General features: G+C 42.1%; 1 protein-coding gene across 1 annotated transcript in view; it reads right to left on the bottom strand.

Annotated features, from left to right (window-relative positions):
* PGM5 (phosphoglucomutase 5) overlaps positions 1–27,684 on the bottom strand; it is a 139,709-nt gene that overhangs the window by 34,731 nt on the left and 77,294 nt on the right. The window contains exons 7-9 of the mRNA XM_028748181.2: positions 9,332–9,447; positions 2,925–3,060; positions 330–513 (exon numbers count right to left, since the gene is read on the bottom strand). Of these exons, the coding sequence (XP_028604014.2) occupies positions 330–513; positions 2,925–3,060; positions 9,332–9,447 (436 nt within the window). The remainder of the gene's footprint in view (positions 1–329; positions 514–2,924; positions 3,061–9,331; positions 9,448–27,684) is intronic.

The following is a 27,684-nucleotide window of genomic DNA, read 5'->3' as shown; positions in this document are numbered from 1 at the left end:
TACAGCTTCAGTTACTGTTAATAGCATTTTTATTTACATGTACAAATTACTTGGTTGGATCCAGAGTTAAGACTGTCTGGGCTGGTGAAAGTTGTTTTCTCTGTTCCCTCCCCATTACAGCAGACTCTCTCCCCCTGAATATACTCCTCTGAGAGTCAGAAAACTGTTGAATAGGATGTGCTATAATGCATGGAGCTGGGGAAGTGATTCATGAAAACTGGGTGCAGACAGCTTCTTGAGAAAGAGCTCTGTTTGTGGTGAAATGCACCTTCATCCAATTTGGGGGCGGTCTTCCCTTCATACCACATATCTTTATTTGCCTTTCATACCTGTCTTTTGGTCACAGTCCCATCAACGGGATCCACATATTCAAAGCTGGTTGCTTTTTGCACACTGTAGACATTGCTTCCAACAGCAAATTGTTGATTACTGAAAGATTTGTCAGTGATCAAAGCCTCCAGGTCTCTCATTATGAAATATGCTGTCCTGGGATCCAGAGCTTCATAATCAAATCTTGAATTGAAGGAATTAAAAGAATAGCAAAAACATGTGGCATGGCAACATATTAAAAACCTGTGTCTCCATGGCAAGGGTCAGTCTACACCAAATGCTTAATACTAACAGCAAACTCACCCTTCAAGTGTGATTGTAGTGAAAATAGCAGCATTCATGCACAAGAGGAAGGTTTGTAGAAGTGCTGAATTGTTAAAGAAAAAAGGGGAGAGGAGCTGGGAGCCAAGACCTGAAGACTGAGCATGCTCAGTTGGCATGAAATGCTGATTTGTGCTTGCCCCGCACCTAGGGAGTCTGCATCTGAGCAGTTTCCCGCTTGTCCTGTGATTTCTAGGCAGGATCCAAACAGTTTTGCCTTTCCCCTGGGAATTTAGCGCTAAATCAGAACAAAAGGCCCTCTGCGGAAAACCCCACTGCCATTGGTTTTGATTCAGCACTAATGCACAAGTTCCCGTGGGGGAAGTGGCAGGGCAAACAGAAGTGTGGATAAGCCCTCACTGTGGAAAGGGGGAAATGAAAAACAGGGGTTGCATGGAGGGGGAAAGAGGGGACTCAGATAGGGTGTGGCTGGCTGGCATCCTGACCAGGAGAACTACACACTGCAACATTTTGTTGCAGGTCCTACTTGTAAGGTTTAATGGAGAATAAGTTGACAGGAAAAATGAAACCAATGTGCTACAAATCTATGAAAATGCATAGCGAAAGTTGCTAAGGCATAAGGTCACTTCTTGACACACAAACCTTGAGGAGGCTCTTTGCCACCTCCCAAACTCTGCCCAGCACTAGAGCCTCCAAGCCTCTGACCAAGAGGCTAAAGACAGAGCTCTGGCTCCGGAGCCTTGAGTTTATCCATCATAGTTTCACAGCTGGGCCCACCCACTCAGTGTGCCGTCACACTTTCCATAAATTTCCACAGGGAGGATGAAAGCACCATGCTTTCATCCACATTAACCAAGTACAGTTTGGACAAATGGCTTTATTCCTTGCTTTACATGTTAATTTCTGGCATAATCTCATTGGCTGGAAAATTATATCTGAAATGGAGACAATTTTAACTTCCTTGTATGGCTGGGGACAGCAAGTTATCAGCTTATTAGAGTTATGGGGGGGGGGGTGTATTAGAGGGATAGCTAAGCGACCTCAGAGGGCAAAATATTATCAGGAGCTGATGGTGGTTCTGGTGCTGGCCACAATCTCTTTACACAATAAGTGCCTAAAGAGTTCTACAATTTTTGCTAAGGACTGCATGTACCATATTTTTCGCCCTATAGGACGCACCGGCCCATAGGACGCACCTAATTTTTTTTTGGGGGGGGGAAATAAAGGGGGAAAATTTATTTCCCCCCCAGGCGCAGGGCTGGGGCGGGAGAAGCCCGAGCTTCCCCCGACCCCAGAACATGTAGCTCTCCGCAAGCCGTGGGAGCCCAGGCCAGGCTCCCACGGCTTGTGGAGAGCTGCGCGAAGCTAAGCCTGGGCGCGCTGTGCCTCCCCGCTGTCCCCCAAGCTTGTGGGGCTGGCGGCAGGGAGAAGTGGGCTTCTCCCCGTTGCCAGCCTCTAAACCAGGTCGGGAGACAGCGGGAAAGGCGCGCTGCGCCTCCCCGCTGTACCCCGAGCTTGCGGGGCTGGCGGCGGAGAGAAGCACGCTTCTCCCCACCGCCAGCCTTCAAAACAGGTCGGGGGACAGCGGGAAAGGCGCGCTGCGCCTCCCCGCTGTCCCCCGAGCTAGTTGGGCTGGCGGTGGGGCTCTCCTGAAGCCTGGAGAGCGAGAGGGGTCGGTGTGCACCGACCCCTCTCGCTCTCCAGGCTTCAGCGAAAGCCTGCATTCGCCCCATAGGACGCACACACATTTCCCCTTCATTTTTGGAGGGGAAAAAGTGCGTCCTATAGGGCGAAAAATACGGTAACTCTTTTGTTCTGCCACAACTCCTATAATTAGAATTATGGAAACATTTCTTAAACATTGCTTTCCCAAAGGCACAAGATGACTTATTAATAAAATTTCTAGTTTTATAAACATACCATTCCCATTAAAATAGTTTGTTTGGCCTTGCTTTTTTTTGAAGGCATTGTTACCCTATCCATTTCCAAAAAAGATTCTAAACCAAACTCCATGCCTTGGCTATAATCTACAAAAGAATTCATGCCGAATCCATGCCTGCCTGCAGGAGTTTTACAATGGCCCCACTTTCTCCTTACCAAAACACAAATCAGCACTGCATATATCTGTAGTAGATTTAAGTTGTGGGTTGTAGTTTGACAATAATCACTTCTACATATGAATGATTACTTTTATAATTTATAATTTGTTAAGAGTAAATGGTCCTACAGGCACTGTACTCTCTCTCTACAAACACACACACAAAATTCATTGCATTATGCAACTGACTCTTCTATACATCAGCCATTCTCACCTACAGTAGTAGTGGCGGCCAAATTTTGCCCAGTGCTTTCGGACAATCTCTTCCACACTCTGTTTTCGAGCTGCTATGATTGACAGCCAAATTAGGACAGCCCAAAGTCCGTCCTTCTCTCGAATGTGGTCAGATCCTAAGAGAAAAATATAAAAAAATACACTGCATGTTAAAATATAATGCTGAAGATGGAAAACAAAGGTTCTGGTGTATAGTAGCTGTTAATTCACTTTATAAGGGGGATTAGAGTCTTGGCTCTGTTCCCTGTAAAAGATCTATACTATTGTTAAGTAAAAAGGGCCGGGTGGCGCTGTGGGTTAAACCACAGAGCCTAGGACTTGCCGATCAGAAGGTCGGCGGTTCGAATCCCCGCGATGGGGTAAGCTCCTGTTGCTCGGTCCCTGCTCCTGCCAACCTAGCAGTTCAAAAGCACGTCAAAGTGCAAGTAGATAAATAGGTACCGCTCCGGCGGGAAGGTAAACAGTGTTTCTGTGTGCTGCTCTGGTTCACCAGAAGCGGCTTAGTCATGCTCCCTCAGCCAGTAAAGCGAGATGAGTGCCGCAACCCCAGAGTCGGTCACGACTGGACCTAATGGTCAGGGGTCCCTTTACCCTTTACCTATTGTTAAGTATAATACCTTAGGCCAAGAAGTTAAATCAAAATGGCACATCTGTACAGCCTCTGTTATTTTCCAGTTGTGTTCCTATTGTTCAGGTCATTTTTGTTTTTTTAAAAAACAACCCAACTTGATCCAAAGTTGTTTGATAAGAAGGCAACAACCTTTTAGGATGGATTCAGAAACATCAAACAGAGGTTACAAATTAATAGATATGTTTATCACTGTGTTCTAGAAAACTTGCTCACTATTTTGTGACATTTTGGTTGATCCTAATAAATGTACAGTATTGCCTGACTGTGGAATTAAGAATTACTGTTAGGTAAGAATTACTGTTACTGTTAGGTAAGCATTACTGTTCTTAATTACTGGAATTAAGAATTACTGTTAGGTAACAGAGGTCTTGTTTCAGAAAAAGCTTTGATGTATTTGTAATCTACCCAGATGGAGGAAAATTCTGTTCACGGTAGTCAAATTCCTCAAAACACAAGAGTGCATGAAAAATTAACATATAATATGCAAAGATCTCACACAATTGGAAATGAAGGAACAATGCAGAGAATTCACATTTGTTATGAAAAATCAGAATGCAAACACTAAGTTCTTGAACTGATAATTCTTTTTTCTGTACTTCTGTGCAATGTCATTTATTCCTGAGGTTTCTGCTGCTGCTTTCATGCTCATAATTTACTGTTCTGTCTTTCATCACTTTCTGCATCATCCTGTATCATCTCTATTTCTCTGTTGTATATCTTACCAATGTCTTATGTTGAATGTATCAGAGGCAAAGCGCTGGATTTCCCACCAAAATTCTCCTGTCCTCCCCTTTCTTTCACAGTTGAAGCAGCTTCCTCTGTGCCATTCAGAGGTGTTTACAACTCTTTGACTCCTTCCACTGCCAGATGTATAATGCCTCTTCAGTATCAAAATGGCAGCAACTTTCTGTTTTGGGGGGATGACAATTTGTGTGGCAATGTCTGATGCCCTGGCCCCTATTTAGTAGCTCTTGAGAATACCTGAGTGTGGCCCTGATCTAGAGTACTGTGTTAGCCCGCCATAGATACCTCCCTTTTCAACCAGACTCCTTCTCATGCCTTCCTCTTGGCCCCCAGGCTCGGCATCCCTCCTCTCACATGCCTGAGCAAATCCTCAATTATGAGTTGCTGGGTTATCCAAAATATATCACTAGTTTATAAGAAGCATGGCTCCATTTCTCTCTCCTTATTTAGGACTTCTTCATATTCAATTTACTGCACAAGGACCTGTCTGCTGTTTGCATAAGCTTGGAGATGAAGTAAAAAAATATTCCTGTTGCTGCCAAGGAGGATTAGCTCAAACATATAAATCACGTGCACGGCTTTCTTAACAGTGATTAACAGTTTGCTGATGAAACTTTGGGCAGTGATGGCTGTTGCTGCACCTTCTTTTTCAAAGCCCAAGTCATTGCTCGTAATGCCCACGACTTACTAAATTCATCTGACAAACTCCCTTCTGCTGCTACAAAAAAGGAATAAGTTCCAATAGCATGGGTTGACCTCCAGGATCTGCTGCCAGAAAGCAAGCCTGAGAACACAGCCAAGTGGCACATCCTCCCCACCCAAAATAACCCCAGTTGTCCTTTTACAGCAGAAAGGGTACTTTCATTTACCAGGCTGAAGTCTCCTTTTTATTATAAATCTAGGCTTTACGTTTCTGAAAGTTTACAGTTTACATGTTATTACTAAGGAAAACAAGCTGACATTGTTGTTTGGGTACAGCTTTACAGGACATTTAATCATGTTGTTGTTGTTTAGTTGTGTCCGACTCTTCGTGACCCCATGGATCAGAGCATGCCAGGCACTTCTGTCTTCCACTGCCTCCCGCAATTTGGTCAAACTCATGCTGGTAGCTTCAAGAACACTGTCCCACCATCTCGTCCTCTGTCGTCCCCTTCTCCTTGTGCCCTCCATCTTTCCCAACATCAGGGTCTTTTCCAGGGAGTCTTCTCTTCTCATGAGGTGGCCAAAGTATTGGAGCCTCAGTTTCAGGATCTGTCCTTCCAGTGAGCACTCAGGGCTGATTTCCTTAAGAATGGATAGGTTTGATCTTCTTGCAGTCCATGGGACTCTCAAGAGTCTCCTCCAGCACCATAATTCTTTTTTTTATTTTATTTTTTATTTTTTTGAGTTTTTTTATTTTCAATGCAGAATCATAACAAAAATTACAAACATTGAATCCAAAATAATACTATCCAAACAAAAATCCCGGGAACATATAGGAAAAAAAACAGAAAAGGAAAAGGGGAAAAAAAAGAAAGCAAAGGAAACGAAACTAAACTAAACAAAAACAAAAACACACACATCTACAGAACAAAACCATATCATTACGTACATAAACACAAATTGACTTCCTTCCTTTGTTCTAAGACCTCAAAAAATTTACTCTTACTGTATTGTTGTGTCTAATTAGATTACTTCCATCTTTGTGCTTTTTTACACCATTTTTCTTATTCTTTAACCCTGTAAAGCATCATTCATTGCATACCAATATACTAACTCCAGCACCATAATTCAAAAGCATCAATACTTCAGCGATCAGCCTTCTTAAGGGTCCAGCTCTCACTTCCATACATCACTATTGGGAAAACCATAGCTTTTACTACAGTGGTGCCCCGCAAGACGAATGCCTCGCAAGACGAAAAACTCGCTAGACGAAAGCGTTTTCCGTTTTTTTAGTCGTTCCGCAAGACAAATTTCCCTATGGGCTTGCTCCGCTAATAGCCGTGCTTCGCAAGACGAAAAAACCGCAAGACGAAGAGACTCGCGGAACGGATTAATTTCGTCTTGCGAGGCACCACTGTATACGGACCTTTGTTGGCAAGGTGATGTCTCTACTTTTTAAGATGCTGTCTAGGTTTGTCATTGCTTTTCTCCCAAGAAGCAGGCGTCTTTTAATTTCGTGGCTGCTGTCACCATCTGCAGTGATCATGGAGCCCCAGAAAGTAAAACCTCTCACTGCCTCCATTTCTTCCCCTTCTATTTGCCAGGAGGTGATGGGCCCAGTGGCCTTGATCTTCGTTTTTTTGATGTTGAGCTTCAGACCATATTTTGCGCTCTCCTCTTTCACCCTCATTAAAAGGTTCTTTAATTCCTCCTCACTTTCTGCCATCAAGGTTGTGTCATCTGCATATCTGGGGTTGTTGACATTTCTTCCGGCAATCTTAATTCCAGCTTGGGATTCATCCAGCCCAGCCTTTCGCATGATGAATTCTGCATATAAGTTAAATAAGTAGGGAGACAATATACAGCCTTGTCGCATTCCTTTCCCAATTTTGAACCAATCAGTTGTTCCATATCCAGTTCTAACTGTAGCTTCTTGTCCCACATACAGATTTCTCAGGAGACAGATGAGGTGATCAGGCACTCCCATTTCTTTAAGAACTTGCCATAGTTTGCTGTGGTCGACACAGTCAAAGGCTTTTGCATAGTCAATGAAGCAGAAGTAGATGTCTTTCTGGAACTCTCTAGCTTTCTCCATAATCCAGCACATGTTTGCAATTTGGTCTTTGGTTCCTCTGCCTCTTCTAAATCCAGCTTGCACTTCTGGGAGTTCTCGGTCCACATACTGGTTGAGCCTACCTTGTAGAATTTTAAGCATAACCTTTCTAGCTTGTGAAATGAGCGCAATTGTGCGGTAGTTGGAGCATTCTTTGGCACTGCCCTTCTTTGGGATTGGGATGTAGACTGATCTTCTCCAATCCTCTGGCCACAGCTGAGTTTTCCAAACTTGCTGGCATATTGAGTGTAGCACCTTAACAGCACCATCTTTTAAAATTTTAAATAGTTCAGCTGGAATACCATCACTTCCACTGGCTTTGTTACTAGCAGTGCTTTCTAAGGCCCATTTGACTTCACTCTCCAGGATGTCTAGCTTCTCTGAGTTATTCAAGCCCCTTCGCCACGGCAAGGCAGTGATCCATGAAGGGGACATTTAATCATAGAGAAAGGCAAATCACTTTTGGGGCAATTAGAAAGTTTAGACCAGCATGGCATGAAACTGCCACAGTCTGCCTCTATTGTCCAATGTGGGTAAAGAATTTATTACTGATATTTGGATCAGTTGCCAAATATAAGGAAAGGTTGGGAAAACCAGATGCTAACATAGAAGAGAAAAAGCTCATATTGCTACAACAAGTAATCATGGGAGGGGAAAGCCCCACCTTAAATTTATACATTACTGCTCATCTCAATCTCTAAAGTGTTCTTTATATAACCTAGCATATGTTTACAGTTCAGTACACATACTTATATGTAAACTACTTAGATATTTTTAATTAAGTGCTAATATAAAATTTTACTAACTAAATAACTATTGACAGCTACTTAAAAATAACAAAAGCTGTCCTCTCCTATTGCAATAAGAAAAGCTTCTACACAGCTTGTGTTTCCTGTGGTAAAGGTAAAGGACCCCTGACCATTAGGTCCAGTCGCAGACGACTCTGGGGTTGCGCGCTCATCTCGCTCTATAGGCTGAGGGAGTCAGCGTTTGTCTGTAGACAGCTTCCAGGTCATGTGGCCAGCATGACTAAACCGCTTCTGGCGAACCAGAGCAGCACACGGAAACGCCGTTTACCTTCCCGCCGGAGTATTTATCTACTAGCACTTTGATGTGCTTACCACGTTTCCTGTGGTAGCAGAGGTTTACTTTCTCTGGTGTGATGAGAGAGAACAAACCTTACAACCTCCCTGAGATGTAAACACACAGACAGATGGAAAGCCCTTCTTTCTTATTGGCTTGACTACGAAGCAGCCCATTCAATATGGGGAAATCCTCTCAAATACAGAACTGAGAATGCAGAATCAGCAGGGGCCAACCCTGAGACACATGGTGATATTAAACATTAGTCATACTCTGAGTAAACCCAATGAAATCAATTGAGTTAAGATTTTAGTGGGTCGACTCTTTACTTGGCTATCACCCAAGGATTCAAAGCAGAAACATAGTTAAAACATGTTAGGCATATTATACACTACAATACCACCAGTTTGAGACTTTGACTTTCATCTTGCTACTGTGACTAATGCAAAGCCAAATACTATCATAAGAATATATGTAAAGGCTTCAACCCAGCAGACTTATGAATGCAGCAGCCTTATGAACAGGTCTCATCTGAACTAAAAAAATATGTTCTGGAAACAAACAACAAAACATACACACTAATTTTACTGAAGTGTGGGCATGCTTAATAAGGGAGGAAATGGGTGCTTTTAAATTCATACGTAAAAAAAATTTTTTTTTCATTGCATGTTAATGCTGGTAAACAAAGCATTAAAAAATAAATGATTGAAAGACCAAGGTTAGATTTCAGGCATTTTTGGTGTTATAGGATGGGAATGGCAAGCTGGTTACCCATAACAGTTAGCGAGAAGAATATCAGTGGATTTATATGGGCTATCTCTTTCAGTTTGTACTTCTGAAAATATCTAAAAGCTTGAGTTTTTCAAGGGTATTTGACAGATTCCTGATCAATTACGCAATAGAATGGATTTTTTTCAGATTATGGACTAATGCAAGCCTTCACAATTTTTAGCCACCAAGATGAAGTAGCCCATTTACTATGTATTTTTTTCCAATACAGGCAGGAAACTACAAAGTTTAAATGAGACCCTAGAGGACCACCACAGGTGGTTGCTAAGAAGCATTTGGTTTGGTTGTCACAATGCAGGTTTAGATTAAAATGTACAATCCTCAATAAACCATAGTGGAATTGCATTTGATATAGTTTTGCTTCACAGAACATATGTTGTCTCACCAGTGCCAAAGCTTTCTTCTCCACAAAGCGAGCATCGCCCAGAATCCATCAAATTTGAGAAGAACCTCCAGCCTGCTGGTGTTTCATACACGGGGACTTTCATTGATTTTGCCACCCTAAAAAGACATCAGATAACACCACATCATCATGATGGTCCAGTGGTTTGCATGCATAGATACCAACTTATTCTATCAAGGTGAGGTGTTTGATCTACTCCCACATACCATGCCTTATTATGGATTACAGTTTTGTTAGCAAATCCCAGACTAAGGTTGAAACCTGATGTATGTGAACTTACATGGAAGTAATACCCATTGTACTCAGTGGGACTTAATTTTGACACAATTTGTGCATGATTTATAATACTCAAATCAACAACTACATTCTAGTTATATGGCAGCCATAAATGGCCATACAAAATCACAACATTCAGATTTTAGAATCACATATTTTATTTTCAGCTACTGACATCAAAGGTATTTAAACTCATCTGCAGAACCTAATGTGTAGCTTTAAATCTATTATTATAAATTATTCCATTTACTTTGGCCATTTTATGTTTCCATTATCAGAAACTAAAATTCTAAGTTAAGAATGGTATTATTGAGAATTGAGCACTCTTTATCCAAAGAGTCTACTGAATGGGATAGAGTTGTGTTTGCACTACAGATAGCAGGCAAAATCCACTGACATAAAAGCAAATGATTACTATTTGGCACTTCTAAAGGACACCATGTAAAAATATTGAAGCTACTGAATGAAGGAATAATATGACACGAGAAATTTAAAATCAAGTTACATAAAAAAGACATATGGAGGAGATAAAACACTGAACATTTGAACACGGAGGTACAGTATATGTTACGATTAGGAAGACAAGTCCTTCTTCAAAGCTATTGGTACAGAAAATGGTGACTATGTGGGATACAGGCAAATCTGTCCAACTGTGGTTTACGAAGCCATGGTTCAGCACTGTGGGTGCTCCTCAGTCCTCCAGTGACATGCTGGATTTAGCACAAAGATCCTTGCTTGTATTAAGTGAGCATTCCCTGCTGTGTCCGAATCAGGGAACTCTGCCTGACCTAAGAATGTACTATGAAGCCGCCTGTCTCACTTGGTTAAAGGAGTGGTGCACACTCAAAAATCCAGAACTGTTGAACCTGGAGGGGTACAAAAACAGGTTTGGCTGGCATGCATACCTGGGCTACGGAAAGGTTAAAGTTCATAAGAATTTTTTGAATCGTGTCATCAGGAATTCCCTCTACATCGTTTGGGAAAAATATAAGGACCTTCTCGAGCCTAAGGTGCCATGATCTCCCCAACTGAAGCTCTTGCCGTTAAGAGCTTGTAGGGCAGCAGTTGAAGAAGGAGCAAAAAGGGTTTTCTTGTGTGTGTGTGTTTCTTTGTGGCTGATTAGCTGCTCTCCCTGTGCAAAGGTCAAAGGTTGGGGGAGACCTAGGTTTTTTTTTAGGGGGGTTATTTGTCCTGTCTTCACGCTTTTTAAGATAGAGAACCACTGTAGCCACCCCCAACGACATGTTTTCAAGATGGAGGGTGAGGGAACAGCTGCAGTCGCCTGCGGTTCCTGCGCAATGTTTGCCATCTTGCCAAAGGTTGTAGGCAGCTTTACCTGCAGCAATTGTATGTTGATTGCCCTCTTAAAAGAGAAAGTCCATCAACTGGAGGAACGTGTAGCTACGCTCCAAAGAATTAGAGAGCTGGAGCTCTTCTTGGAAGCAACAGAGAACACCGTCTCCACCAAGGAGGAGACAGGGGACACCCCTGAGAAAGAGGCTAGTTCACCAACACAGGTGCCAGATATATGGAGAAACGTGACTCAAAGAAGTAGGAGGCCCAGGGTTCACTTTGATTGTTTAGAAATACACAATCGCTTTGAAGTCCTCTCCCGTAGCATGGAAGACGAAGATCGGACTCCATTTGAGGATCTCTCCCTCATTACAGTTGATCAGGTATATGAAGACGAGCAGCAAAGTCAGTCCTCAGGGAATGTGCAGGCGACCTTGGAACGGACAGCTCATGGAAGAACCCCAACCAAACCTAAGAGGAGGCGTGTAGTGGTGATAGGGGATTCCCTACTGAGGGGAACAGAAGCAGTGATCTGTGGGCCTGACAAGATGTCTCGGGAGGTGTGCTGTCTCCCCGGGGCTAAGATCCAAGATGTAACTGAACGACTGCAAGGAATCATAAAACCCACTGAAAAATACCCCTTCTTCTTGGTTCATGTGGGAACCAATGACACTGCAAGCAATAGCCTCCAGAAGATCAAAAGAGACTACGAGGCTCTGGGCAGGAAATTGAAACAATTAAATGCACAAATTGTCATCTCATCTGTCCTCCCAGTTGAACGACGTGGCCCAGGGAGAGAGGGAAAAATATTGGAAGTGAACAGCTGGCTTTGCAAATGGTGTAAACAGGAACGGTTTGGATTCTTAGATCACGGACTGCAATTTCTGGAAGATGGACTTCTGGCAAGCGATGGGCTGCACCTCACAGCGGTTGGGAGGAATGTTTTTGCCAAAAATCTCAGAAACCTCATCAGGAGGGCTTTAAACTGACTAATGTGGGGGAGGGAGACAGTGCACCTGAAGGTAGGAGTCTATCAATTGATGAAGATAATCATCCAAATGTCATAGACCGAATGGAGCAAACAGCATGCAGACCTAGTGGTGGGAGGAAAAAATCCTTAAATAAGAGACACAGGGGAATGATTAATGGACTTCAATGTCTGTACACTAATGCGCAAAGCATGGGAAATAAACAAGATGAGCTTGAGCTCTTGGTACAGCAAACTAAATATGACATAATAGGCATCACTGAAACCTGGTGGGATAAGTCCCATGATTGGAATGTAATAATGGAGGGATACAATCTATTTCAGAGAAACAGGCCAGACAAGAAAGGAGGAGGAGTGGCGTTATATGTCAGGGATGTGTATACCTGTGAAGAGATCCAAGATTTAGAACCTCAAAGCCAAAGTGAGAGCATTTGGGTCAAAATTAAGGGAGAGAAGAATAACAGAGACCTCATTGTGGGAGTTTACTATAGATCCCCAAACCAAACAGAGGACATAGATGATGCCTTCCTGGAACAGATGGCCAAGCATGCAAAAGGAAGGGAGATAGTAGTAATGGGGGACTTCAATTACCCGGATATTTGTTGGATGTCAAACTCAGCCAAGAGCATAAGGTCAAACAGATTCCTCACTGGCCCTGCAGACAACTTCATTGTCCAGAAAGTGGGAGAAGCAACAAGAGGAACAGCCATTTTAGATCTGGTCCTAACCAATGTTGAGGACCTGGTTAGTGGGGTAGAAGTGGAAGGATCATTAGGCGCGAGTGATCATGCTCTTCTGAAGTTTACTATACAGCGGAAAGGAGCACACAAGCATACTAGGACTCAATTTCTTGACTTTAAGAAAGCCGACTTCATAAAACTTAGGGAAGTGCTGGATGAGATCCCATGGACAGTAATACTCAAAGGAAAGGGAGTTCATGATGGCTGGGAGTTTGTTAAGAGGGAGATAGTAAAAGCACAACTTCAGGCAATACCAATGAGACGGAAACATGGAAGGTGCCTAAAGAAGCCAGGGTGGCTATCTAAAGAACTTTTAACTGAGTTAAGATTAAAAAAGGATGTGTACAAAAAATGGAAAAGGGGGGAAACCACCAAAGAGGAATTCAAACAAATAGCCAGCACATGTAGACACAAAGTCAGAAAAGCTAAAGCACAGAATGAACTCAGGCTTGCTAGAGAGGTTAAAAGCAACAAAAAAGGCTTTTATGGGTATGTCCGTAGCAAAAGGAAGAACAAAGAAACAGTGGGGTCACTCAGAGGAGAAGATGGTGAAATGCAAACAGGGGACACAGAAAGGGCTGAACTCCTCAATGCCTTCTTTGCCTCAGTCTTCTCCGATAAAGAAAACAATGCCCGACCTGAAGAATTTGGAGCAAATGATTCAGCAGAGGAAACACAGCCCAGAATAACTAAGGAGATAGTAAATGAATACTTGGCTAGTCTAGATGTATTCAAGTCTCCAGGGCCAGATGAACTGCATTCAAGAGTATTAAAAGAACTGGCAGATGTGATCTCAGAACCAATGGCAGTCATCTTTGAGAATTCCTGGAGAACAGGCGAAGTCCCGGCAGACTGGAGGAGGGCAAATGTTGTCCCTATTTTCAAAAAGGGGGAAAGAAAGGACCCAAATAATTATCGCCCAGTCAGTCTGATATCAATACCAGGGAAGATTCTGGAGCAGATCATTAAGCAAACAGTCTGTGAGCACCTAGAAAGAAATGCTGTGATCACCAATAGTCAGCATGGATTTCTGAAAAATAAGTCATGTCAGACTAACCTGATCTCGTTTTTTGACAGAATTACAAGCCTGGTGGATGAAGGGAACGCAGTGGATGTAGCCTACCTTGATTTCAGCAAGGCATTTGACAAGGTGCCCCATGATATTCTTGTAAAGAAGTTGGTAAAATGCGGTCTTGACTATGCTACCACTCAGTGGATTTGTAACTGGCTGACTGACCGAACCCAAAGGGTGCTCATCAATGGTTCCTCTTCATCCTGGAGAAGAGTGACTAGTGGGGTGCCACAGGGTTCTGTCTTGGGTCCGGTCTTATTCAACATCTTTATCAACGACTTGGATGATGGACCCAAGGGCATCCTGTGACACGGCAGCTAAAAAAGCCAATGCAATTCTGGGCTGCATCAATAGGAGTATAGCATCTAGATCAAGGGAAGTAATAGTGCCACTGTATTCTGCTCTGGTCAGACCTCACCTGGAGTACTGTGTCTAGTTCTGGGCACCACAGTTCAAGAAGGACACTGACAAACTGGAACGTGTCCAGAGGAGGGCAACCAAAATAATAATAATAATAATAATAATAATAATAATAATAATAATAATTTATTATTTATACCCCGCCCATCTGGCTGAGTTTCCCCAGCCACTCTGGGCGGCTCCCAATCAGTGTTAAAAACAGTACAGCATTACATATTAAAAACTTCCCTGAACAGGGCTGCCTTAAGATGTCTTCTGAATATCAGGTAATTATTTATCTCTTTGACATCTAATGGGAGGGCGTTCCACAGGGCGGGCGCCACTACCGAGAAGGCCCTCTGTCTGGTTCCCTGTAGCCTCACTTCTCGCAATGAGGGAACCGCCAGAAGGCCCTCGGCGCTGGATCTCAGTGTCCGGGCTGAATGATGGGGGTGGAGACGCTCCTTCAGGTATACAGGACCGAGGCCGTTTAGGGCTTTAAAGGTCAGCACCAACACTTTGAATCGTGCTCGGAAACGTACTGGGAGCCAATGCAGGTCTCTCAGAACCGGTGTTATATGGTCCCGGCGGCCACTCCCAGTCACCAGTCTAGCTGCCGCATTCTGGATTAATTGCAGTTTCCGGGTCACCTTCAAAGGTAGCCCCACGTAGAGCGCGTTGCAGTAGTCCAAGCGTGAGATAACTAGAGCATGCACCACTCTGGCGAGACAGTTCGCGGGCAGGTAGGGTCTTAGCCTGCGTACCAGGTGGAGCTGGTAGACAGCTGCCCTGGACACAGAGTTAACCTGCGCCTCCATGGACAGCTGTGAGTCCAAAATGACTCCCAGGCTACGCACCTGGTCCTTTAGGGGCACAGTTACCCCATTCAAGACCAGGGAATCCCCCACACCAACCCGCTCCCTGTCCCCCAAAAACAGTACTTCTGTCTTGTCAGGATTCAACCTCAGTCTGTTAGCCGCCATCCATCCTCCAACCGCCTCCAGGCACTCACACAAAATGGTCAAAGGCCTGGAAACGATGCCTTATGAGGAACGGCTAAGGGAGCTGGGCATGTTTAGCCTGGAGAAGAGGAGGTTAAGGGGTGATATGATAGCCATGTTCAAATATATAAAAGGATGTCACATAGAGGAGGGAGAAATTTTGTTTTCTGCTGCTCCAGAGAAGTGGACACGGAGCAATGGATCCAAACTACAAGAAAGAAGATTCCACCTAAACATTAGGAAGAACTTCCTGACAGTAAGAGCTGTTCGACAGTGGAATTTGCTGCCAAGGAGTGTGGTGGAGTCTCCGTCTTTGGAGGTCTTTAAGCAGAGGCTTGACAACCATATGTCAGGAGTGCTCTGATGGTGTTTCCTGCTTGGCAGGGGGTTGGACTCGATGGCCCTTGTGGTCTCTTCCAACTCTATGATTCTATGATTCTATGAAAAGGAAAAACACACAGAAATTGGCCTGTCTATAAATCATTATTAATAGAGGAAGAGAACCAGTTTAAATTAATAAATTTTGAAGAGTTAAGAGATCAAGGCTCGGACTGGTTCCAATATTATCAATTATTTGAAACCTTCAAATGTGATAAAAAAGAGGATTTTTGACGGAGACTTCCAGATTTGAATCAGATCAAGTAAATTCTAAAACTAAAACCCTCTCCAAAACATACTGACTCAAAAAATTGTCGAAAAAGCAAAAAAGACCTTGACGGATTATTTTGAAATAAACAGTCAAGGGCAAACAAAGTTACAGATGGTCTGGGATGCAAGCAAGGCTGTAATGAAAGGGCTCTTTATACAACAAAACTCATTTAAAAGGAAACTGAGAGAGAAAAAATAAAAAAAAAGAAATATTAGAGGAAATTATGAAAAAGGAGATACAGCTGCTAAATAAGGCAAATAAAGAGGCAGTAAAACAGACAATCAAAACATTACAAACCCAATATTCAATTATTATAAATGAGGAAATTAGCTGGAAAATAAAAGGAGTAAAACAAAAATATTTTGAGCACACAAATAAATCGGGGAAGTTGATAGCCTGGCAGTTGAAAAAAGTGATCAAAGGAACTCCATAAATAAAATTAACATAAATGGCAGAATTACAGACAAGCTGAAAGAAATAAGAGAAGGGTTTGTTAAATATTTTTCTAAGCTGTATAGACAAGGGAAAGAAAAAAACATTTAAGATAGAAGAGTACATCAGAAGTAGCAATATGTTATATTTAAAAGAAGAACAAAGGAACATTCTTAATTTCCAGATAACAATGCAAGAATTACTTGAGGCAATAAAAAGCTCTAAAAATGGCAAGTCTCCAGGCCCGGATGGTTTTACGGCAAAATATTACAAGAAATTAAATGAACAATTAGCGAACCCACTGAAAGATGTTATGAATGAAATATTGAACACAGGCGAAATCCCAGAAACATGGAAACAGGCCTATATAACAGTAATTCCAAAACAAGACACAGATTTGCTGCAAATTAAAAATTATAGGCCTATCTCCTTGTTAAATAACGATTACAAATTGTTTGCAAATATTCTAGCTAATAGATTAAAAAAAACATTAAATGAATATATACATCAAGATCAAGCCGGGTTTTTACCAGGAAGACAAATGAAGGAGAATATAAGGAATATTTTGAATATAATAGAATATTTGGAGGCTAAAAATGAAAAGAAAGCGGCAATGATGTTTATAGATGCTGAAAAAGCCTTTGATAATGTTTCTTGGAAGTTCGTGACAAAGCCGTTAGAACAAATCAGAAGTGGTTCTAAGTTTTTAAAAGGAATAACAGCAATCTATTCAGAACAAAAAGCCAAACTAATTATAAATCTGGTGTTAACGGATGATTGTAAGATCCAAAAAGGAACGAGACAAGGATGCCCAGTATCACCATTATTGTTTATCCTGGCCCTGGAAGTACATAAGAGCAGATCAAGAGATCACAGGTGTAAAAAAACTGGGAAAAGTGAATTCAAGTTAAAAGCATATGTAGATGACCTAGTGATAACAGTGGAAGAACCTAAAACTTCACTCCCTAAAGTAATAGAAAAAATTCAGAAATTTGGGGAAGTGGCAGAATTTAAGCTAAATAGGAATAAAACTAAATTATTAGTTAAAAACATGAAGGAAAGACAGAGGCGGGTTTGCCCTCCCAGACCTTAAATTGTATTATGAATCTGCTTGTTTGGTATGGATCAGGGACTGGATGAGATTGGATAAGCAAGAGGCATTAGAACTAGAAGGACATGACAACAGATTCCGCTGGCACACATACTTATGGTACGGGAAGGGGAAGGTTCATAGAAGTTTTTACAACCATATAATTAGGAAATCACTAATGAGAGTATGGGAGAGATACAAAGACTTATTGGAACAAAAGACCCTGTGGTGGCTTTCACCACATGAAGCATTACTGCTCAAACCACTTGGAAAGAAAGGGAAATTGCTCACATATGTTGATTTATTAGAGGACCATGATGGAAAATGGAAATTAAGAGATTATGATGAGATTAAAGACCATTTTCAGAGTTGGTTGCATTATCGACAACTATATGAAACACATAAAGAAGATAGCAAGAAAGGATTCAGTTATATAAGATCTAGGTTTCAAACAGACGTGATTGAAGGGAAATTACTGAAGGCCGCATACAGCATACTAATGGGAGACGAAAGATGAAGAGGTAAAATCAGTTATGATTAAATGGGCACAAGATGTAGGTCACAACATTATGATGGAAGATTGGGAAAAATTATGGAAAACTGATTTAAAATTTACAGATTGCTCCCTATTGAAAGAGAATTACATGAAGATGATGTATAGATGGTGCACAACACCAGTGCAGTTAGGGAAAATGCACAGAACTAGTTCAAATATATGTTGGAAGTGTAAGGAAAAGGAAGGGACATTTTAGCATATGTGGTGGGATTAATGTAATTAAAATTAAAAAATATGTAATGTAATTTAAAAAAAAAAAGGGAAATGATATACAATGAATTGAAGAAAATGTTCCATTTAAAATTTGTTAAAAATCCTGAGGTATTTTTGTTGGGGATTGTAGGGAAAGACCTGCCAAAAAAGCTGAAAAACATCTTCACATATGTGACAATGGCCGCGAGAGTTCTGGTAGCACAAGGATGGAAGACTGAAGAAGCCCCAACTAAAGAATCATGGCAAGAAAAATTGATGGACTATGCAGAACTGGCAAAACTGACATATAAGCTACGGGACAAGGATAACTGTGACTTTAAAGATGAATGGGAACCCTTTACAAAGTATCTAAAGATGCAACAAAGTGAACTGGACTCCTTGGCAGGTTTTGAATAAACATTCACAAACTGTTTATTGATAATATTCAGCTAAATAGTTTGAGGATCTATACAACTTTGTAACATGCAGGAAACAGCAGTCCAAAGACTGGAACTGAGGGAAGTCGGGGGGTGGGGGTGGGTAGGTTTTGTGGGGGGGAGGGGGAGGGAGGAAAAATGGGGGGGCAAGGATGATATGTTTTTGGATAATATGTCTTGTTTTAATTTTGAATAAAAAAACTTTTAAAAAACCCAAAAAATCAAAACATACCGACTCCTCCTTGATTGGGAAGTCAAGGAGGAGGAAGTTAAGTCCGCAATGATCACATGGGCCCAAGACTTTGGTTACAACATAGAGATGAGCCAATAGGAACACCTATGGAAAGTAAATTGGAACTTTATGGCATGCTATACGTTAAGGGAAAACCTTCAAATGATGTTATACTGCTGATATTTAACCCCTTCTAAACTCTCCAAAATGTACAAAAGTGTCCCTAACACAAGTTGGAGATGCGGAGAATCAGGTAGAACCATGCTACATATGTTGTTGGTTTGTAAAAAGATCAAAACCTTACATACATACTCAGCTTCAAATAATGTTAAATGCATCCTCCCCCCCCCAAAAAAAACCAGAATCATTTTTATTGGGTATTAAAGGACCAGATATAGCCAGGAGGATGAGGAAAATCTTTCTGTATGCCACCAAAGCCACGAGAGTACTTATAGCAAAACATTGGAAGAGTGACAAAATCCCCATCAGATCAGAATGGTTACTAAAATTGGTAGAATATGCTAAACTAGATAGTCTCTTGGAAAGATTAAAGATAAGAAAAAACGGGAGTTAATCGATAACTAGAAACCTCTAAAGAGTTACTTAGAAAATACGGTAAGTGTTGCAATCTGAACTCGGTAGCAGCTTTTGAATAAGCTCTGTAAATAAAGATTAAATGGGTTCACACACACACACACACACACACACATTTTATTATGATTTTGCTGATAAATTTAGGTTTATCAGAGCAAAAAGATGTTGAGAAGGATGGGAAGTCAAATATATGAAGATATATATTTCTTTATTGGTATTTTTTATTTTGATGAGCTTGATTTACAGACTATGTCTTTGATGTATGGATGTAACTATGGTAAATAAAGCATAATAATAACAAAAATAAAAAGGAGTCAGGGAACTCTGGCTGAACGTAAACTAGAATATTTGCAGTGAAGTCAGAACACAGGAGGAGGAGAGGATGAAAGACGCGAGGAGGTGTGCCTGGCCCAAGTGCTTATCTACAGCTTCATAAGCCATGGCAATCATCCCAATATGGTCACTGGCTTCTCCTTGATCATCCTGTGCTGAACTGCTTGTGGCAATGATCCAAGCTTTTATTTTGGTTCCATTTAGATGTTAAATTCCAAAGTTTATGAAACTGAATGTAAATGGGAAAATCTCCATAGAGATTTCCAGGCAAAGGCGGAATCTAAAGGTGAGATTAGGTTTTGTAACTACATCCACTCAAGTTAGGAAGATCATTTAAAAGAAGTCAAAATGTGCTCCGAGAAAAAGCAGTTACACATTTTCATTGCAACATCCAAATATATCCCAGGAATGATCCAGTCCAAGCTAAGTATGTTTAAAACTTCCCCACTGATTTCATAGGCAAAGAGTTAATCAGGTCTCCCATTGAAATAAGTTGAGTTTATTTTCTTTTAATTTTCTTCCCATTACACACAATTGTCTGAGTTTTGCATAAAGTGTTACACACCCTGTGATTCAGGAAGTTCTCAAGAGTTAGCCAAGAATTGTAAGTCTCAAAATCCTTTTTCTCCCTAAACAAAAGATATATGTAGAGACACACACACCCCGAAATGATTATCTCCAAATCTTATATGTTGTTTTTGCAACATAGCTAGAGCACACAATAGACCAAAATAAATCTTATGTTGATCAAAGAGAGTTGGTTTTAAAAATAATAACTGAGAAAGCATATCTTTCTCAGTTTTGGCTTTCCCATCTTCCAGGTGTCAGCTGCATATTTAAAAAAATACTTATGTTGACATGGGAGAGGAGAGCCAGAAACGTGGGTGGCGCTGTGGGTAAAACCTCAGTGCCTAGGACTTGCCGATCGTATGGTCGGCGGTTCGAATCCCCGCGGCGGGGTGCGCTCCCGTCGTTCGGTCCCAGTTCCTGCCCACCTAGCAGTTCGAAAGCACCCCTAAGTGCAAGTAGATAAATAGGTACTGCTTTATAGCGGGAAGGCAAACGGCGTTTCCGTGTGCGGCGCTGGTGCAGGCTCACCAGATGCCACTTAGTCACGCTGGCCACGTGACCCGGAAGTGTCTCCGGACAGCGCTGGCTCCCGGCCTCTTGAGCGAGATGAGCGCGCAACCCCAGAGTCTGTCAAGACTGGCCCGTATGGGCAGGGGTACCTTTACCTTTATCTTTTTACTTCACTGGCACACATTTTACTCTTGGGGCACTTAGGGCTGGAAGGCACCACATGACTGGCTAAGTGATTTGTAGACAGCTATGGAGATGATGGTATATTCAGAATATCTTGGGCTTGGAGTGAAATAAACAAGCATCAACAACATTGTTCCAGAACATGTCCCTGGTTCACTCAAAACTGATCTAGTTCTTCTATATGTTTGATATTGGCAATGAACAACCAGACCCGAGCCCACCTGCCCAGTGGCTGGTGCGCCAAGAGCAGGCCAGGGCCCAGAGGGAGGCTGCACAAGGAGGACACCCTGGAAGAAAAGAGAGTGCAGCGCCCCCCCCCCCGCCCCGAATTTTGGTTTTTATTCAAAACCTCCTCTCTCTCTTTTTGAGGAGGGCCACTGCCGCCACAGCCATCATTGTTATTTTTATTTTTAATCTTAACTCCCTTTCCTTAATTTTTAAAAATATTTCTTAATAACACATTTTTTCCTTCCCTCCAATTTCTTTACCTCAAGTTTTTCTGTTAAGAATTAAAATGGCGGCGCCCAGAAGAGAGCCCTGAACCAACACAAGGCCACTTCCGGGGATTGCCACTTCACCCCCGACTTTCTGTTCTTTTTTCTTTTCTTTATTTTTCTTTTCTTTATCTTTATCTTTATCTTTTACTATTCACTTTTTTTATCTCTCATTTTTTAAAATTAAATAGGGGAAAAAAGAATGACATAAAAACCTGAGTCCTTTTTTGTTTGTTTGTTTGTTTGTTTGTTTGTTGGGGGAGTCCTTCCCCCCCCCCCACCATCCTATTACTATCACCATCCTCTTTTAAAACAAAACGTTTTCTCCTTATTATTGTCATTGCTATTGCTATTTTCCCATTCCTCACCCTTTTTTCTTTTTTCTTTTTCTCTCCCTCCCCCCTTCTTTGCCTTTTTCTCTTTAAAGCGAACACACACACACACACACACACACACACACACACACAATTTTCCCCCTCTCAGAGGGGTTTTCTACATATTTTTTATTTTATTTTACTTTTTACTTTGAACATTTGAGATAGATAGCTACACACACACACACACACATATACTATTTTCAGGCACCACCACCTCAACATCTCCATATTTTTCTTTTCCTTTTTCCTTTCTCTTTCTTTCTTTCCTCTTAAATGTCCTACCCCATCCATCCCCTCCCTCCTCTCTTTCCTCTCCTTCTCCCAACAAATAATAATAATAATAGCAATAATAAAAATCACAGACCTACGCACATATATCTCCCCAATCACTTTCAATAGTACCCCCCACACACTTTGTGGCCACCTACCTCATACTATAACTTGGACCACCACTGCAATTTTTTTTTATCATTACTAATACTATTCTTTCCCTTTTTCTATCCCTCTTTCTTTCTCTCTCCTTTCTCTCGCCTTTATATTTTACTCTAATTTCCCCTCCCTTTTTTGTTTTCTCTCTCTCCTCTTTTTTCTTCCTCTTCCGCTTTCCCTTTTGCCTTTGTTTTGTTTTGTTCTGTTCCTAAACACAACCTTGCCAGTCTTAATTTGTAACTCTACTACGAATCCCTAATCCCCTTTCCCACCCTTAACTGGACCTGAAGCCCTGAAAACACAGTCCAGATGCGAAAAAATGGCCGCCTAATCCAGACGCTCTGTAAAAGCCACCAGTCAACAACGCCTGTTCAGCTCAGCAACCCAACAACACCCAGGAACCACCACCACCACAACTCCTAATTATAACACACAACACTCCAAGAGGACACCAAGCAGATCTCAAACCAGGATCATCAGGGAGATCGAGACAGCACCAACCAGGGAGATGGTGAATAGCACTGAGACCACAACACTCCCCCAAGATGACAACAACCCAACAACAAAACCTGAGGGAAATGGAACTGAGACTAGCAGAACAATACAATACAAATCTTTATTACAGTCATAGACCAGCATAAAAGGGTGCAATACAGTCATTTAAAATCTGAAACGTGTTTTGTAAAGCTAAAAGGTATTAAAACAGAAGGTGAATATAAAAGTCTATAAGAATTTAAAAGAAGCTAAAAGAATCCAAAAGAAGGGTCAGGAATATTGGGCGGGTGTGGAAGAGCACAAAAGGTTGATATATAAAGGCTTTAACTATCATTTACAGAGCACTCTGATATGTTCATTAATGACATGAGAGAACTTGGTATCCTTATTTCTGTAACGTTATTGTTTATAAAACCCTTTTTAAAAACCCTTTAAAAAAACCTAATGCTAATCTAGGCTGCATCAGCAGAAGTATAGTGTCAAGATCAAGGGAAGTTCAGTTTGGTTTGGTTTATTGTGTTTTAGCAAACAGCCATTACATGGGAAGTAATAGTACCACTCTATTCTGTCCTGGTCAGAGCACATCTGAAATACAAAGTCTAGTTCTGGGCGCCATGATTTAAGAAGGGTGTTGATAAGCTGGAGTGTGTGCAGAGGAGGCAACTAAGGGTCTGGAAACCAAGCTTTATGAGGAACGGCTGAAGGAACTGGACATGTTTAATCTGGAAAAGAGAATACTGAGAGGAGAATTGATAGCCATCTTCAACAGATGGCCAAGCATGCAAAAGGAAGGGAGATAGTAGTAATGGGGGACTTCAATTACCCGGATATTTGTTGGATGTCAAACTCAGCCAAGAGCATAAGGTCAAACAGATTCCTCACTGCCCTTGCAGACAACTTCATTGTCCAGAAAGTGGGAGAAGCAACAAGAGGAACAGCCATTTTAGATCTGGTCCTAACCAATGTTGATGACCTGGTTAGTGGGGTAGAAGTGGAAGGATCATTAGGCGCGAGTGATCATGCTCTTCTGAAGTTTACTATACAGCGGAAAGGAGCAGGCAAGCATACTAGGACTCAATTTCTCGACTTTAAGAAAGCCGACTTCATAAAGCTTAGGGAAGTGCTGGGTGAGATCCCATGGACAGTAATACTAAAAGGAAAGGGAGTTCAAGATGGCTGGGAGTTTGTTAAGAGGGAGATAGTAAAAGCACAACTTCAGGCAATACCAATGAGACGGAAACATGGAAGGTGCCTAAAGAAGCCAGGGTGGCTATCTAAAGAACTTTTAACTGAGTTAAGATTAAAAAAGGATGTGTACAAAAAATGGAAAAGGGGGGAAACCACCAAAGAGGAATTCAAACAAATAGCCAGCACGTGTAGACACAAAGTCAGAAAAGCTAAAGCACAAAATGAACTCAGGCTTGCTAGAGAGGTTAAAAGCAACAAAAAAGGCTTTTATGGGTATGTTCGTAGCAAAAGGAAGAACAAAGAAACCGTGGGGTCACTCAGAGGAGAAGATGGTGAAATGCAAACAGGGGACACAGAAAGGGCTGAACTCCTCAATGCCTTCTTTGCCTCAGTCTTCTCCGATAAAGAAAACAATGCCCGACCTGAAGAATTTGGAGCAAATGATTCAGCAGAGGAAACACAACCCAGAATAACTAAGGAGATAGTACAAGAATACTTGGCTAGTCTAGATGTATTCAAGTCTCCAGGGCCAGATGAACTGCATCCAAGAGTATTAAAAGAACTGGCAGATGTGATTTCAGAACCACTGGCAGTCATCTTTGAGAATTCCTGGAGAACAGGCGAAGTCCCGGCAGACTGGAGGAGGGCAAATGTTGTCCCTATTTTCAAAAAGGGGAAAAGAGAGGACCCAAATAATTACCGCCCAGTCAGTCTGACATCAATACCAGGGAAGATTCTGGAGCAGATCATTAAGCAAACAGTCTGTGAGCACCTAGAAAGGAATGCTGTGATCACCAATAGTCAGCATGGATTTCTGAAAAATAAGTCATGTCAGACTAACCTGATCTCGTTTTTTGACAGAATTACAAGCCTGGTAGATGAAGGGAACGCAGTGGATGTAGTCTACCTTGATTTCAGCAAGGCATTTGACAAGGTGCCCCATGATATTCTTGTAAAGAAGCTGGTAAAATGCGGTCTTGACTATGCTACCACTCAGTGGATTTGTAACTGGCTGACTGACCGAACCCAAAGGGTGCTCATCAATGGTTCCTCTTCATCCTGGAGAAGAATGACTAGTGGGGTGCCACAGGGTTCTGTCTTGGGCCCGGTCTTATTCAACATCTTTATCAACGACTTGGATGATGGACTCATAGAATCATAGAATCATAGAATCATAGAGTTGGAAGAGACCACAAGGGCCATCGAGTCCAACCCCCTGCCAAGCAGGAAACACCATCAGAGCACTCCTGACATATGGTTGTCAAGCCTCTGCTTAAAGACCTCCAAAGAAGGAGACTCCACCACACTCCTTGGCAGCAAATTCCACTGTCGAACAGCTCTTACTGTCAGGAAGTTCTTCCTAATGTTTAGGTGGAATCTTCTTTCTTGTAGTTTGGATCCATTGCTCCGTGTCCGCTTCTCTGGAGCAACAGAAAACAGCCTTTCTCCCTCCTCTATGTGACATCCTTTTATATATTTGAACATGGCTATCATATCACCCCTTAACCTCCTCTTTCCCAGGCTAAACATGCCCAGCTCCCTTAGCCGTTCCTCATAAGGCATCATTTCCAGGCCTTTGACCATTTTGGTTGCCCTCCTCTGGACACGTTCCAGTTTGTCAGTGTCCTTCTTGAACTGTGGTGCCCAGACTCAAGGGCATCCTGATCAAATTTGCAGATGACACCAAACTGGGAGGGGTGGCTAACACCCCAGAGGACAGGATCACACTTCAAAACAACCTTGACAGATTAGAGAACTGGGCCAAAACAAACAAGATGAATTTTAACAGGGAGAAATGTAAAGTATTGCACTTGGGCAAAAAAAATGAGAGGCACAAATACAAGATGGGGGACACCTGGCTTGAGAGCAGTACATGTGAAAAGGATCTAGGAGTCTTGGTTGACCACAAACTTGACATGAGCCAACAGTGTGACGCGGCAGCTAAAAAAGCCAATGCAATTCTGGGCCTCATCAATAGGAGTATAGCATCTAGATCAAGGGAAGTAATAGTGCCACTGTATTCTGCTCTGGTCAGACCTCACCTGGAGTACTGTGTCCAGTTCTGGGCACCACAGTTCAAGAAGGACACTGACAAACTGGAACGTGTCCAGAGGAGGGCAACCAAAATGGTCAAAGGCCTGGAAATGATGCCTTATGAGGAACGGCTAAGGGAGCTGGGCATGTTTAGCCTGGAGAAGAGGAGGTTAAGGGGTGATATGATAGCCATGTTCAAATATATAAAAGGATGTCACATAGAGGAGGGAGAAAGGCTGTTTTCTGCTGCTCCAGAGAAGCGGACACGGAGCAATGGATCCAAACTACAAGAAAGAAGATTCCACCTAAACATTAGGAAGAACTTCCTGACAGTAAGAGCTGTTCGACAGTGGAATTTGCTGCCAAGGAGTGTGGTGGAGTCTCCTTCTTTGGAGGTCTTTAAGCAGAGGCTTGACAACCATATGTCAGGAGTGCTCTGATGGTGTTTCCTGCTTGGCAGGGGGTTGGACTCGATGGCCCTTGTGGTCTCTTCCAACTCTATGATTCTATGATTCTATGATTCTATGATTCAAATATCTGAAGGGCTGTCACATGGAAGATGAAGCAAACTGGTTTTCTTCTGCTCTGGAGCCTAGGACCTGAACCAATGGTTTCAAGTTAGAAGAAATAAGATTCCAACTTCTGACGGCAATGACTGTTCAGTAGTGGAATGTTCAACCCTTCACTGGGGGTTTTAAAGCAGAGTTTGGATGGCCATCTGTCCTGGATGCTTTAGTTGAAATTCCTGCATTGAAGGGGGTTGGGTCCCTTCCAACTCTATGATTCTATGATACCACATTGTACTTGCTATCACTGTCTCTTCCATTGCACCAAGTGAGAGGAAGTTAAGCATGATTTAAGTCATACTGTTTCTTTCTGCAAAGCTGGGCTAGCTGGTGCATTCGCCTGCCACATGTCTTTTCCTGGTACACATGAGAAACAAATCTGAATAAATACTCTCTAAAGACACCAGGGTCCTATAAAGCATGTCTACAAAAATTTCCAACATTAAACATTGCCATTTTTTGTAAGCACAAAACCATTAACTTGTTTTAGTAGATTATTTATATGAGGGGGACATTAAACTTGCTTTCTCCCTCTGCTTCAATGCAACTTCAAAAGTTTATACTGCTTATATATACACAAAGATTCACACACAACAGTTTGCAGCAGATTATGTTCCAACCTCTTCTTGCTGAATGGAACAAAGTGTTTGATTCACTCTTATAAGATGCTTGGAATGTACTGTGTATGTACTAGGTAATCTACCAAGAACACTTATCTTTACTGTCAGCGTTACAGAGAAATGCAGTGAGTTTCTGTCTGTAGCTTTGCTTGCATGATAATGACATATATTTCTAGGCTGCAGGAGCCTATACACAGAGTAGCCCTAAAAAGCCAGCAGGCATAAAGACTAAAACTTGGAAATAATTTCTATTTAATGTAAATAGGGGTGGGCAGTTGGGGCTGCATGGCAGCATTTAGTAGAGCTAGAGCCAATGATGGTCAGACAAAAGTGTTCCAGATCAACTAATCCAGAATAAAGACCACCGTGCTTCAACTTTCACCATTGCTGGATGTGAGGGCGATCTGGCTGCGACATCTGTCACCCCATTGATCGCCAGGGTTGATTTGACTAAGCTGGCCAGGCGGGTGTCCCCTTCCTCCCTCATCACTCCATGTGCGTCCCTCCCGAAGCTGTGCACTCAGTGGAAGAGGACGACCATCCCAGATAAAAGGAGTGCACCATTCTTCGGTCAAGGGTATACGG

Source organism: Podarcis muralis, chromosome 11, assembly GCF_964188315.1.
Source record: "Podarcis muralis chromosome 11, rPodMur119.hap1.1, whole genome shotgun sequence".
In the NCBI taxonomy this organism is placed as follows: Eukaryota; Metazoa; Chordata; class Lepidosauria; order Squamata; family Lacertidae; genus Podarcis; species Podarcis muralis.
Note: the sequence above shows the minus strand (reverse complement) of the source record. Positions and strands in the feature narration are given on the sequence as shown.